Source organism: Lathyrus oleraceus, chromosome 7 (assembly GCF_024323335.1).
Source record: "Lathyrus oleraceus cultivar Zhongwan6 chromosome 7, CAAS_Psat_ZW6_1.0, whole genome shotgun sequence".
Lineage (NCBI taxonomy): Eukaryota > Viridiplantae > Streptophyta > Magnoliopsida > Fabales > Fabaceae > Lathyrus > Lathyrus oleraceus.
This window is the reverse complement of record NC_066585.1, coordinates 141195862-141210804: the sequence shown is the minus strand read 5'-3', so window position 1 is coordinate 141210804 and position 14943 is coordinate 141195862. Positions and strand designations below refer to the sequence as shown.

Sequence of the window (14943 nt, the reverse complement as noted above, 5' to 3'; positions counted from 1 at the left end):
AATTTTGAATCGTGTTTGCCGCGCCAACCTTGACCAATAGCGTGCCTCCAGCTCAATTAGTGAAACACCGCGTTTTGGTCTGAGAGGAGATAATTACAGTTTTGCCATTAAATCCAATTAATTTAAATAAAACACTTAATAATTATTACATAATTCATTTTAATCTTAGAAAAATCATAAAAAAAATATTGGTTGATCAGAAAAATATGAGGATTTTTTCTATAGTTTCTAAATTGTCTCTAGAATTTTATGGATATGATTTTAGAAGTTGTGCATGATGGAAAGTTGACTTTGCTTAGGGATGTTGACCTATGTCATTTTTGTGTGTAATTTTGACATGTTTTACCATTTTTAATGTGAAATGCTCATACCTTAAAAGAAATGCATGAAATTTTTTGTGGTGATTGTAGACATGTTGCTGGTGATTTACATATAAATTTTGTGAATTTTGGATACCTGTGGAGTAAGATATGATTTTTTGAACTTAGGTGTGACAATTTGTGTCACACCTAATTAGGACAACTTCATGAAATTATTTGCCTATCCTATGCTTGTTGAAATGAGTTGAAATTTTGCATGGGTGTTTATGGATATGTTGAAATGCTATGTGAATATTTCTGGATTTTTCTATGGCATTTTCAATTTGATTGATATTTTTCATCTCTGTTGGTCAATTATGCAAGTTCATATGACACATGTTTGTAAATTTAATGTGAAATCCTCATATGGTTTTAGATGAACATGAAATTTGGTATGCTGGTTGTAGACAAATTGTAGGATATCCCTGTTTTGGTCCCATTCATTTCTTAATTGTTTTCATTGACTTATGAATTTTTGAAGTGAATGCATGTGTTGATGTCATGGTTTGGTTTGAATAATTGTGTCTATATTTCTTGATTTTCATTGACATAGTTCCTTTTGCCCAATTGAGCTGAAAATTGACATGCTATACCTTGAATATGTCCTGTTGAGTTGTGAATTATTTGAGGATTTTTGGAATTATTTTGGTATGCTTTTGATGGAATTCATTCTGTTTGGACATTGGATGTTGCATTTGACCTAGTTTGTGATGTTTTGGTCATGAAATGAATATGATGAATGGTATAAGCATGGGATCAATTGCATTGGCTTTCTATTTGCATTAATTTGGTTTTGGTTGAGAACCCCTTGCTGTTTAGAACTTTTTCTCCCTTTTGGACCCTAGGCTTGGCCTAGTGGTCTAGTTTCTCACATTTGGATTGACTTTTCAGGATGAAATGCATGATGCTTAAGGAGAATGCTTCAAGTCAATTAAATTGAGATTGTTTGGTGTTGTGAACTAATTTGAATTTGTTTTGTAGGTTGTGAAGCTTGAGCTTGAGCTTATAGCTTGCACTTATGTGCATTAACCTGTGTTGCTTAATCTGTATAGTCTGACTGATTAACATTTGCTGTTTATTGTTGTTTGTCTGAGTACTGATGATACTTGATTGATTTCAGGTACATTTAGTCGCTTACAGTTCTTTAAGAACTTGCTTGCTGCTGCTTGGTTTTTAAACCACTTGAGGTAGGACTTCTATTCTTCATGTAGTCTGGAGGTCCGGTCTGTTATTTGGTCGGGCAAAATGTTTGAAGTCCTCCTTAAGAGGCGATGTTTGTGATTGTTTAATATTGTGCCTAAGCAGGTGAAGTCCTCTATGAGGCAATTGGTGGAAGCCAAGGGATATGCAATCTATCCCCCACTATTCTGTGAGTCGTCCCTCTGCTCACACGGCTGTGTGTTGATGCATTGGGGCACAAACCCAAGATCCTGTGTTGTTGCACAATCGAGTCAGAGTCTTTGAGCGTAGAAGGGTCCCTCCATTCTGGACCCACGCTCCTTTGTCTGAAGCTCTCCCTGGTCAGGGATAAGAGCTGTGAGGTCTCATCCTCACTTCACCCTTTCATCTGCTTCACCTTAGCCTCGTAATGGCAAGGTTAAGAGCGCCGTTAACCCTTGTACAGATGACTTGCTTCGGCAGTCAAACCCATTGTTTGAGCCCTCTTGATTGGCTATAGTGGGTGCTTTGTGAATATTTGTTTGACATGTTTGCTTGAAATGCTTGTTTTGATATCTGTATGCTTGTATGCTTGCTTTCTTCCTGGATAGGAGTAGCCTGCAGTTGTGCAAGTAGGTAGAAACCTGAACGTAGGGTAACGATGCATGACAACACTAGGCTCGAGTACAGCTCCCTGGTAGTGTGTCTTCCCTTGGTTTCTGGCTAGTTTTTCTTTCCCTTGAGGGGGAACTACATCGCCCTGATCCTCGTTCCAGACGAGGTATGTAGGCAGGGGGTCGTGCGAGACCTCTCCGGGCAAACTTTTCTTTTTTTGTGTGTGTTTACTTGTTATCTGATCGTGTGTTTTGGTTCGGATGCCGACGTAAGTCCAGTGATTGGCTGTCGGGCTCCACGTTTGCCGTTTTGTGCGTATTTTGGTTCGGATGCTGACGTAATTCCATCGAGTGGTTGTCGGGCTCCATGTTTGCCATCTGTTTGTGCGTTTTGTGTTGTTTGGCGTGCGTAAGCCGAACTACAGTGGCTCTGATTCTTGTTCCAGACAAGATATGTAGGCATAGGATGCGACGTCCTATCGAGCTCCCTTCTTCTAACCCCACCTGCGTTCCCTGTGTGTGTGTGTGTGTGATGTTTAGCAACCTTTTCTTTATCTTAGAACGTGGATCCCGTCGAGTACGACGGACGTGAGGGGTGCTAATACCTTCCCCTCGCGTAACCGACTCCCTTACCCTTTCTCTTTGGTCGCAAGACCATTTCCTTTCCAGGTTTCTCTGAGCGTTTCCTTTCCCTATCTTGGGATAAATAACGCGCAGTGGCGGCTCTGTGTTGTGTTTTTATTTGAGTCCCGCCGGTTGTTTTTTCGCGGATGCGACACATACCTCTTCCAAATGGAAAAGAATCAATGTCAATCTCAACAATGTTATGGGGTAGGAGATTTAAATCTCAACTAGGGATGACTCATGTCTAATCCTTCTATGAAAAGGTTTTAAACATGGAAAAGCCAAAGTGGCAAAAGGGTTTGAATTAAGTTTGTGTTTTTTAGGTCTTATGAAAAGATCTTTGAATATGCTTAAGTGTTTTGAAGCATTTGATCAAGAAATAAAAGGGGAAACAATGACCTAAGTCAAAGTTTATTACGAAAGTGGTTATAAGAAGGAGAGAGAGATGGAATCCTAAGGTTTATATTGAGGGGAACCTAATATTGTATCTAGAAGTTTTTGGATTAAGGGGAAGCAAAGTTGTATAGAATGCAGATGAACATACACATGCAAAATGACAATAATGTCATGATTCTTTTCCCTTGGATATAAACAATAACAAGATTGAACATGCATTAACATTATGGCACAAAATATGGCTAAGTACAATGGCAATCACAAGGTATGGATGACAATGTTAAACATGGTTTTTTAGGCATTGAGATAAGCATAAACAAGACATGATGAAGTTTCACATAACATCACAAGACACAACATATTGATGGTGAAGACAAAATCATACTTGACATGGTAAAAGCATTCATGGGTATATGGTAAACACAACATGAATCAATTTAGGTCAAACATGCATCACATTATAAGTCTTCACAAAATAAACATTAGACTTGAATCAAAGTTCATGATAAGACCAAACTTAAGTGGAAACCTAATCACCTCCTAACCATTCATTCAAACATGTTTTCAAGGTGAATCAATCGATGCATTGTATGAAAATAATCAAGTTCAAACATGTTAAGAATAACAATCAACATTTAAAAGAGTGTGATTTAATCATACAAACTTTCAACATCGAGAACAAATAAGACATAAGCCGAAAGAATCAATTAGGAGCCTTAAAAAACACTTAAAACACATGTTTTCCATCCAATCAAAAGTGGTGAAATAAATAATATTTTTGGTATTTTTTTGGTGTCATCATAAAATAGACATTCTTATGAACACATGGCAAAAATAATGGGTCAAAAAGGTTAAGGGATCATGAAGTTATGGGTTTTTTAAGTTATGAAGAAAAATGAACATTTAACAAATGAGAAAAAAATAAACATTGCGCTGACCAGGTTCGAATCCACGTCCTTGGGGTTCCATGGACTTTTTCCAATGCCAACTCAGCATCATCTTCAACCTCTCTCTCTCATTTTCGTTTTCTTTTTCCCACTATTTTTCCAATCTTTCATCAATCATATCTCTCTCATTTCTCAACCATTTTTCATGAAATAAAGATCAAAATCGCATAGAAAAATGCAAGGAACACAATGGTGTCATAGGTTTTGGCTAATACTCAAAGATGGAGACGCACGAAGGCCAAAACCAGAACTGAAACTTTAGGTTTCATGCAACATAATTTCACATAAACAGCAATATAAATGACATGTAAGCTAATGATCCTTCTTAACATAATAAATGCTACATATTTGCTTCAGAAATCAAAATGAAATGACGTATGTATGATGAGTTTCAAAGTGCAAGAATATACCTATTGGAGCAAGGTCCAATGCCTCTTCAACACTACTTCCAGCTACTGTTTGATGTCTTTCCTAATGCTTATGAGTTCCCAGAAGATGATTGGAACCTTTGGTTTGCAGAATGCATGAGCCAAATGAGAGAATGGAGGTTAAGGTTGAAAAGCTCTCAAGAATGGAGTTTTTCTTGGAAAGCTTGGTGTATGGATAGATGAGGCTTTGTCCTCTATTTATAGGGATCTTTGAGGGTTCAAGAAGCCTTAAATATCATAAAATAATTGTGCCTTGTACTAGTTTGCTTGCTTGGTTGGTTCTTGCATAAAACACCAAGTGGGAAGCATGGCAAAAGTATAGGGGGCTTGGAGTGTTTTATTGAGCTTTGTCTGAAGTGTAGGAGTGGACTTGCTGTTTAGAGTTGGTATGTATCAGAGCCAAAGCCATTTGGGAGCTCAATGGTACTTAATGTTGGGTTAAAGTCACTTTACACAAATGGAAGTGTAACCTTTATGCCAAAAATGGAATGATTCATTGTGTAATGGCTTGGTTGCTTGGATAATAGCTCAAATGTGTGTGTGATCTTCTGATTAGAGTGAGATTTAGAAGCAAGAAGTACATGTACTTGTGGATTTGTTTGGATTTATAGTGTACTTTACCTTAGAATTTGACTTATGAACCATTCCATGAGGTTGTCTTCCCAAATTCGATTCTCTTAACTCGAGCATGGGAATTTATTGATCTTGTACATTTTGGAAAGATGGAATCATTATATACAATTTTCATGTTGATCACTTTTCTTGAATCATTTGGGATCTGGGTGAAAAACTGGCATAAAGTTGGTCACTTGACTAGGTCAGCATGCTGAAAATTTCACCTAGTGTTTTACCACTTGACAAACAAATGAATCATCCACTTCATGGCCCCGTATCTCCTTATTCGTGCATTTTTTGAGGTTTTATCATCTAGGACAAAGTTGAAGTATGAAGCAAGGTCTTTAATCTGATCATTGGAGAAAAGAAAATGGTTGCTTGAATCATAAGTTATGGCCTTGGAAAGTTGGGTATTTGGACATGTTTTTTAGGGACTTGGTAAAAATTTCAAATTCTCCATCTTTGCCCTTTTTGCAAGTAACCTTGATTTTCTTGACTAAACTTGATCAAATGACTTCAATGATCATATTTTCATAATCCTTGACTTGAAAAGTCCATAGTTGACCAAAAATCTTAAAATTCAAACTTTGACTTTAAGCATCTGTTGACTTTTTCATCAATTGTGTTCAAACTTTCATCTGCTTATGAACCTAACCTCTTGAGCCATATGAATTGTATGAGTGAGTTATGAGTACACATTTTAATACCTTGGATCATTCCTCAAGCCATATAATCATGCTTTGGTCAAAGAGCCAACATCAAGCTGACTTTGACCAAAACCCTAATTTTGAGTGTCAGATGAATTGTGGCTTGATGAACTTGAGATGGAATGATCTTGAAATCGATTCTTATTGATGGAAGTCACTTGATTACTTGGTAAGAAATAGGAGTTTGAAATGTTAAAACTCATGCCAAGTCTTGATTGATCAATCTTTGAAAGCTCTTGGTGCAAAACCCTAGCTTAAGACAAACAAAGTATAAAATCTTTTTGTATTTTCAATAGGTTAGTAGTGCAAAGATGCTAGATGTCATGCATATGATACAAATGATGGTGGTATCTTAGGGTTGAAAATTAGGGTATGACATGGTGCACCCTCATATTTTCCCTAAAGTTATTGTGTATGTGGATGTTAAATCGGATAAAGTGGAAAATGATGTTAAATTGGATGATGTCAAAGATGATGTTAAACCGGTTGATATTGAGGTGGATGTTAAACCTGTTGTTGCCGAGGTAGATGTTCGTGAATATTTTACAACTAAACATGAGTTTGTTGAGCGTGAATATATGCTTCAATGGATCCGCGCGGAGTCCGTCAAACTTGGATTCGATGTTGTAGTTAGGAGGTATGATAATGATTCTAATAGAAGACATAAATTTGTAACAAATAGAAACGAAAGAAGTGGCACGTACTAATAACCTATTTGAAAGTTGAAACAAGATAACACTAGATCGAGAAAGTGTGATCGTCCTTTTAAGGTTATTGGATAGTAAGGCGAATAGTGCATGGAAATTTAATATGGTTTCTGGTATACATAGCATTACTTGTGTGACAAGTTAGCCGGTCATCCCATTGTATGTCAACTTAATCTTAATGAGAAGGAACTTGTTTCTGATATGAGATTGAATATGGTGTCGCCCAAAAACATACTTGAAACGGAAAAGATCTCAAAATGTCTCAAATATCAAGTAAACATATAATGTTTTTTCCATAAACAACAAGGCGTTAAGAAGACCAAGAACTGAAATGCAACAATTGTTGAAGCAAATAAGGTGACGGTAATTGAGGTTATCGCGTTGTTTTTGCTTTACTCGGTAAAGGAGATGAGAATCATACATTTGTCCAGCAATATATTATCAAAGAGTTGAAGGCGTATAAGGAATCATACACTAAGTTATACGAGAAAAAAATAACATTTTGACGTGTTTTAATGTATGTCAAAAAACAAGTTACGTTTGTATTTTGTTTGTATTTTCTACGTCAAAAAACAAGTTTTATTTGTGACAGGATTGAATCTGGATTTTAAACTCCTGACACACTTAAAATGGTGAAGTCGGATTTCAATATCTGAATTACCCTTGAGACAAGATTGGGTTTTTAAGGTCCATATTGATCTTAAACTTGTATAAATATGGATGTCCCTCATGTTGTTAACTAAAACAACACAGAATGTCTCAATATTCGTATCTCGCATTTATCTACTTCAACGACGAGAGGCTCCCTCTTGAATTTTTAGATTCACGGATATCACCCGTCTTGTCGATCTGAAATCCACACTAGAGAATCTCTTACAACAATCAGGCAATCGAAGGGTTGAGAAGCTCTATTATCGTTCACCCTCGATTGATAACAAAAAGAAGCTCTATTATCGTTCACCCTCGATTGATAACAAAAAGAATAAACAGTATAACAAGTTTGAGTTGAAGACAAATGAAGACTTAACACATATGTGGAGTACATTTCACCGATACGAAATAAAGGATCTGATTTAGGTGGATGTGATAGTTGCAAGATCGACCAACGATATTCTAAAGATGTTGAAACATCCTCAACCATCTCTTGATGGTGAAATGTAATGTTAGTTTTAGGTTAAAGAAAATCTATTTGATGTTACGTATTTTATGTATGTCAAACGAAAATTTTATGTTAATTTATATTGTTCTTTTCATTTTTGCAATTGCTTCTGATATGTAATAACAATGAAGATTCCAGATTTTAATCCCCAAACATTATTTGGAACATTCCAAATTGTAAAACCCAGAGTAACCTTTAAGCATTATGAAATTGAGTTTGAAAATATGTTTGGTTACAATGAATCTGGACAAAATTCAGATGAAAATTTCACCTTTGATTTGGAAAAAATATAAAAGAATTTATCATTTTGAATGCGTAGCATTATGAAATTTTCACTCTAGTGGATGAGCAGCTCATAGGGTGGAAAAAACAATACCCTAAGTTTATTCATTTTAATGGTCAAAACATAAGTTTTTGTTGTATACATCATCAGGCCAGCCATGTTTCAAAATCCTAGCACTGCAATGTGATAGATATATTTCTACCTCAATCTACATGCAATGAGTAATCATGCAGTTACTACAAACTGATGGATGGTAATTCATTGCATATAACAAATTTATATGGCATTTTTTCAATCCACCATCTAATCTCATATCTGTCAAAATACACTATCAAACTCAAACTTGTCAAAATATATTACTGAAAGTTTTAGAAGATAATGATAGCTCTAACACTATAGAGTATGATCTCATAATCTAGGAGCAATTCTTGGGCGGTCACGCTCAGTTACAACATGGTGACGAGTTATGTCCTTGAGTGAAGGGCAACCACAAAGTGCCATGGTTATTTCAAGTTCATCATGAAGCATCTTAAGTGCCTTTCGTATACCAGCTTCACCCTCAGCAGCCAATGAGAACACCACGGGTCTTCCAATCTGATATATTATAGAAATATGGGACTAGTTAGAATATATTATAGCATCTCCATTTAATAAAATACTAGTAAACCACATTACTAATTCGTTTTGTGTGTTGATTATGGTAATTTAATTTAGATATAGATTATTGGCGGTAAGTTACGCTGGTAACTGTGTGATACAGTTACTACCTTCTACAATCCGATCTAAATCAAAGATTGAGATTGTTAGAAAGTATTCTAGAAATTGAAAAATCATTGTGCTATTAGTATTACTACTGCAATGAATTTATAACATGGTATACTTACAAATACACCCGATGCTCCAAGAGCCAATGCTTTAAAAACATCTGTCCCTCGGCGGACTCCACCATCCATAAAAACAGGAATTCTTCCTTCTGCAGCTTGAACAACCTATGCAAGGCAATAAATTACAGAAATGCAATTATTATTAGTAAGGAAAGAAGGCAATGAAGAAGAAACTTTGGATAGCAGCTTAAAATTAAACTAAGAGTGATAGATAACATAAATCAGACCTCTTCTAAAGCCATAATAGTTGCAGGGACATAGTCAAGTTGGCGACCACCATGATTGGAAACAATGATTCCGGAAGCTCCAGCTTGTATGGCTAACCTTGCTACATTTTCAAAGATCAAATGGATAAGGAAGCTTTGAATAAAAAATATAGGATTTAATTGGTTCACACTTTCTGTTTTTATGCTCTCATTAAGTTATAATCGTCGGATAATTAAATGTTTGACTATAGTTATAGTTATTTTGAAAGTAAGCTCTATAGAGTGTATCTCTTTGATAAGTTTACCATCTTGAGCAGTAAGTACTCCCTTCACTAAAATGGGCAATGGGGTGATTGTTTGAAGCCACTTTACATCCTGTTACAAGGTTTGCCATAGTAGTTATTGTGACTTCCACATTCAATGTCAAATATATGTAAAAGATCCATATATCATAGTATCACCTTCCAGGTGAGTGATTGGTCATATAGGCCATTAACAACAGAGGTGTGACTACCATTGTCTTTAGTCTGCAAGGTTATACGCAATTTCTCAAATAGTTATAGCAAAAGTAACAACATTAAGATGACAATAACAAAAGAAGAAAAATCATCTAATTTTAAATCTCTGTAATGATCACACACCTTATACAACTTTTCAAGATCCATGACTTCAAAGTTCTTCATTCTCACATATGATGGTAGTTTAAATCTGTAAAAAGCTCCAATAAACAAACCAGGAAATTTTTTTTTAAATCTCCAATACAAACTTCTAGCTATTTTAATTCTATAGTGTTTATCTTAATCTAGTAACCAACTCCGTGTTATCTGTGCATGTGCACGTGCACGGGTATATTACTACTATTTTTTAAATATAAAACTTATGAGTTCAGATGAAATTTTGCAATGATTGTCAACCTATTTTTTATGCTAGCCTCTTTACGACCAATGACCGGAGAGTCTGCAGTAAGGACAATTGCCTTGAAACCAGCATTTTCAGCTCTTCTCACAAGTTCAATAACCATATTTCGGTCTTTAAACAGCTGAGAGAAGAAAATAACAAACAAATTGGATTATAACCCTAATAATTGAAAAGTTAGATAATCAATTTAGCAGTTGTTTGAATGTGGCAAGGATTATATTATACATCAAAAGCGGATTCCCGGTTTAAACTAAGTTGCTTGGAAATGTTCTGTGTTTTGAGGAGGAGACAAGTGACACACATCATAGAAAATAAAATAAAGAAGAGAAGGAATGAAGAGAATATACTCACGTAGAGTTGGAGGAAACGAATGCCAGGTCCTGTTGAAACAATCTCCTCAATGCTAGAAGTAGCCCATGAAGATAGTGTCTGTCACAAAATTATCAAAATGAATATCCCAGGTATTAAATACTCCCTCCGTAACAAAATATATATAAAAACACAGGTATTTCCTTCCAAATCTGGGCCAATTATACTTTTTTTTGCTAGAGCAGAGAATTAATAAATATGGTTGAAATCAAACCATGATGGTGCCAGCTGCTGATGCTGCTCTAGCAGTAGCATATTCTCCTACACACAAAAAATGCATGATTTGTTTTAATTTACAAATATTTCTATATTTTGTAGGAAAGCAATAAACTTCAATGTGAAACACATGAAGAATCAAGAGCTTCTTCTGCGTTAACAAAAAGTACATAACAACAATGAGCTTAATGTAACAGAAAAATGAGTACCTTCAGGGTGAGCCATCTTTTGTGCAGCTGTAGGAGCAATCATGATAGGCATTGATATTTTGAAGCCTAACACAGTTGTTGTCAAATCTATCTTGCTTACATCGATAAGAATACGTGGCCTGAACCTGTTGTTGGTAAACATAGATATTGAAATAAGGGATTCAGCAAAAGAGAAGATGAAAATGAAATAAAACAAGTTAGTAGATTACATAATCCTTGAGAATGCATTCCGATTCTCTTTCAAAGTCCACTGATCCTCTCCCCCTGATGCAAAGTAATCATAAATCATCTTTGGCAATTTTTCCTTTGCAATTGCTTCATACTCGCTCACATTTGTTATATTCATCATCTTCTTAATAATAGGTAAGTTACTTTATTATGTTATATGTCCACAAGATCTTCTGAAAGTGAGATTAAAATGAATAATTACTCAATAACATCAATCTAAACCAGGTAAGAAAAAGAATGAAATTAACATAAATGATTCACTGTCCGGAGGCCTATTCCGGCGAACAACCCCACCATCAGAAGCCACTTTTCTGATCCTGTAGAATGAAATTAACATAAATGTAAGATGAAGAGGAGAGAGAGAACCTGTAGTTTGGGCTGCTTAAAGTAAGGAACAAGTTGGAGCTAATTAGGAGAATGAAGAAAATAAGATATGATAAAAAAAAGTGAATGAAATCTCAGAAGGTGACAGTGACAGTAGCTAGGATATGAGCCACACTTATAATATCCAAGTAAAGATTTGAATGATTGTACTGCTATAACAAACATTGGATGAACCAAATAACTAACACATAACTAATGAAGTGAAAAACAATGGAATACAACTAACAACACTTGATTATCTTATGATGAAGTAAATGACAATGAAGAAAATATGATATGATTGTTAGTTAAGCAATAAATGTTAATGTAAGAATGAATTGTAGAATCAAAAGCTACCATTTCTAGCTAGTAGAATCAATTCAGAATTAACTATATTCTAAAAGAACCACACACGTTCCATTTGAATGCAATCGATCTAAACTCAGTGTGTTGCTGCACAGCTTGTACCTATTACTTTTACTCCATGTTTGACCTTTTTATGCAAATATATGTAAAGGAAAAAGGTAACATGTTTATAACATAAAATCATCATACTCTCTCTGTCTTTTCAACATCACACAAAACTCAATAGTCAAACGCGGAATCGATTCAAAAATAGCATTATACTTTTTAGTGGTAGCTAACAAAAAGCTCTTGCAAACTGAAGCAATTTTTTAACCTATTGCCCTATAGTTGATCTATAGTTGTATTATAATATAATCATTAACTAACAATTTTATAACAGATTCCACTAATAACCAGTTCAACCCTACAAGAAACTCAAAGAAAAAAATAAAAATAAAAAGTCATTTATAACCAGTTCAACTCGACAAGAAACTCAAAGAGAAAATAAAAATCATGCAAAATTTATAGATATATATAAAGAAAATAATAATAGCAGTTAAAAATAATAATTAAATGTTATCAAGTAAATTTTTTAAATAAAGCTTACATTAAAAAAGAGAAAGATGTTACACCCAAAAACTAAGGGATTAAAAACACCTAAAAAAAAGAAAATCTAAAAAATGATATATTTAAGGGTATTTGCAGGTTTGATTGAGTCTAATTTGATTAAATCTGATATTCGACTCGATCAATAGTCTTTCATTTGAGTTGAGTGTGTATATATAAGACTAAATTTGAACCAAATCAATCCGCTCATCAATGAATTTGGTTGGATTAGATTCGTGGGTCATCTATTAAATATGATTTTTAAATTTTAAATAAAATATTAATTTATTTAACACATTTATTTTACAAAAATATTAAAAATCATAAAACTTAATATTTAATTTAAATAAAATTTATCGGTTAATACCTAAAAACTCTTTTATGATTCTTATCAAGTTAGAAAATATACAAATGCTATAAAATATAACTTAAAAGACAAGATATATCACTTTTTGAATAAATAAACTTGATCTCTCAAATTTGATTTAGACATAGATTTTTAGGATTAATAAAAATTATAATTATATTACAAAAAATATATGCATTGGAAGAATTATGCTAGATAGGGGTGTTGAGGTGTTCATAGGTGTGGGTGGACCCGCGAAACCAATGACCTAAACCAAACCAACCTATAAATTATCCGAACTCATTCATTTACAGGTAGACTCATCCCAACCCACAATAATCCAAACAGTTGTGATTCGGATTTGAGTTTCTCCACATACCCATTGACCAAACTCATTGACGTGACATTAATAATTTATTATTAATTTAAATAAAAACATAAAATTAATATTTCACTACTAACCATAATTTTGCCAAAAAAAATTATTCTCCACCAATAATATTAGTAGACCAATTAATTTACGTAATTTTAAGACTAAATGTTGTTTCTTATTTTTTTTATGTCATTTTCAACTTACGTATTTTATGAAAATAACATGTCTAGTGGAATTTTATATTATTATCGAGTGTTATATTGTGTGATGAATTTTATTAGACATTATATGATGTCTTTCATCCAATTTGAATTGTGTTAAATTTGTTTATATTTAATAAAATCGTTAAAAAAATAATTTTTATTTAAAACACAACCCACGAATCCAATCCAACTCAACCCATAAATGAACGGATTGGTTCAGATCGATTTTAAAAATGAAATTGCGGGTTGGACGACGAACTCAACCCATTAAAATTTAAACGGATTGAGTAACGAGTTAGGTCAAAGTCGGTCCAATCTAATTCATGTACATCCCTAATGTTAGATAATTTATAAATAAAATAAAATAAAAATAGTGTGACATATCAATGGATTAGGTTCGTGGGTTCATGAATTTAAAATTTTGAATCTATTATCCGAATCAAATACCAATGGATTTGAATGAGTTGGTTCGGGTTGAACTCGTCAAATTGGGTTGGACGAATGGATTCGTGGATTGACCCATACCTATGAACACTTTTAGATATATTTAACTTATTTTTTACAAAATCACCTCAAATCTCAATAGAGATTGAGTCAAAGCATTTAATTTAACATAATCAATTATTTATTAAAAAAAGTAAGAGAATTTTTGTGATAACATAATAATCTTTTTAAATTTTTAATGTCAATTGTGGTACTTTTAGAATAATATTTTATCTTTGATGCATGGACAATGAAAATAAAATAGTTATGTTCCGTGACGAGATTTAAATCATACAGTTGATATGCAAAAAATGTATATAAATCCAGATGTTCCAAAAAGGTCATATGTAAATAAAGTCGAAAACAATGATAAAGTAGCATAAGGTGAAAATAAAATACAATCTATAATAAATCCAAAGTACAACTACTATATACTACTGCACTACTGTGTATGACGGACTACATCTTCTCTGCCTCCTATAGCTCTTCTGACTCCTTGGCCATCAATCCCCCCGCTCTCAAGTGTTGCTCCGGTACATCAATGTCCATCGTGCCTCCATCATGATGGCATCTAGGATCTGCCCCACATCATACCCATTAGGAAAGATATTTATGCCAATGTTTATCTGCTCAATCTCCACTATGCGACGACATCTAGTCAAAGCATCCTTAGCATGATCTAATTATGTCTGCTCCTCCTCTGTATCTCCCAGTGAGTTGGCCTAGGTGGATCTCCTGGAGCAGATTGCATCATATACGCATGTAAAACCCTGAAGAACCACTTGATGTGCACGTCGACTTAGCTCCAATCGCTCTAAGCTATGGTACTACGTGCCTCTTCCGGTACCAGATAACTCTCATGATAACCAAACATGACATATATTTGTCTACGTGTCAAAGTATAAGGAGTTGAGACAACGGGATGTCTAAGAATGATTTGAGTGTAGCCGAACTGCTGCATGACTCGTTCGGGCAGATGAGGAGCAGTGAGACGTGATCCACAAGCCAACCATCTAGAGTATAACATTATCTCTTCAAATGGCCGCATATCATGGTGATCGACATAGTTGTTAGAGTGCATGTCCTCGGCAACCAAGCAATCAAGATAAACTTTGAATGGCTCGGTCATTTGGTTCCCTCTAAGTGAGGTAAATGTAGTAGCATATGGCATATCCTCAGTGTAAGTCGGTACAATCG

At 34.4% G+C, this 14943-nt stretch overlaps 1 protein-coding gene across 4 annotated transcripts; it reads right to left on the bottom strand.

The window, feature by feature from the left end:
* Positions 1-8230: 8230 nt before the first annotated feature.
* Positions 8231-11763, bottom strand: LOC127106591 (glycolate oxidase 1). Of its 4 annotated transcripts, XM_051043881.1 has the most exons (13): positions 11748-11763; positions 11322-11344; positions 11009-11200; positions 10800-10924; positions 10589-10635; positions 10357-10434; positions 10002-10126; positions 9729-9795; positions 9549-9614; positions 9393-9462; positions 9109-9209; positions 8882-8986; positions 8231-8591 (listed from the first exon to the last, which is right to left on the bottom strand). In XM_051043881.1, the coding sequence occupies exons 3-13, from the start codon at positions 11146-11148 to the stop codon at positions 8406-8408; spliced, it is 1110 nt and encodes a 369-aa protein (XP_050899838.1). In that variant the 5' UTR covers positions 11149-11200; positions 11322-11344; positions 11748-11763; the 3' UTR covers positions 8231-8405. The 4 variants fall into 4 exon arrangements, with proteins under 4 accessions (XP_050899838.1, XP_050899836.1, XP_050899839.1 ...); XM_051043879.1 differs by lacking the exons at positions 11322-11344; positions 11748-11763 and adding an exon at positions 11394-11656; XM_051043882.1 differs by lacking the exons at positions 11322-11344; positions 11748-11763 and adding an exon at positions 11276-11318.
* Positions 11764-14943: the final 3180 nt, after the last annotated feature.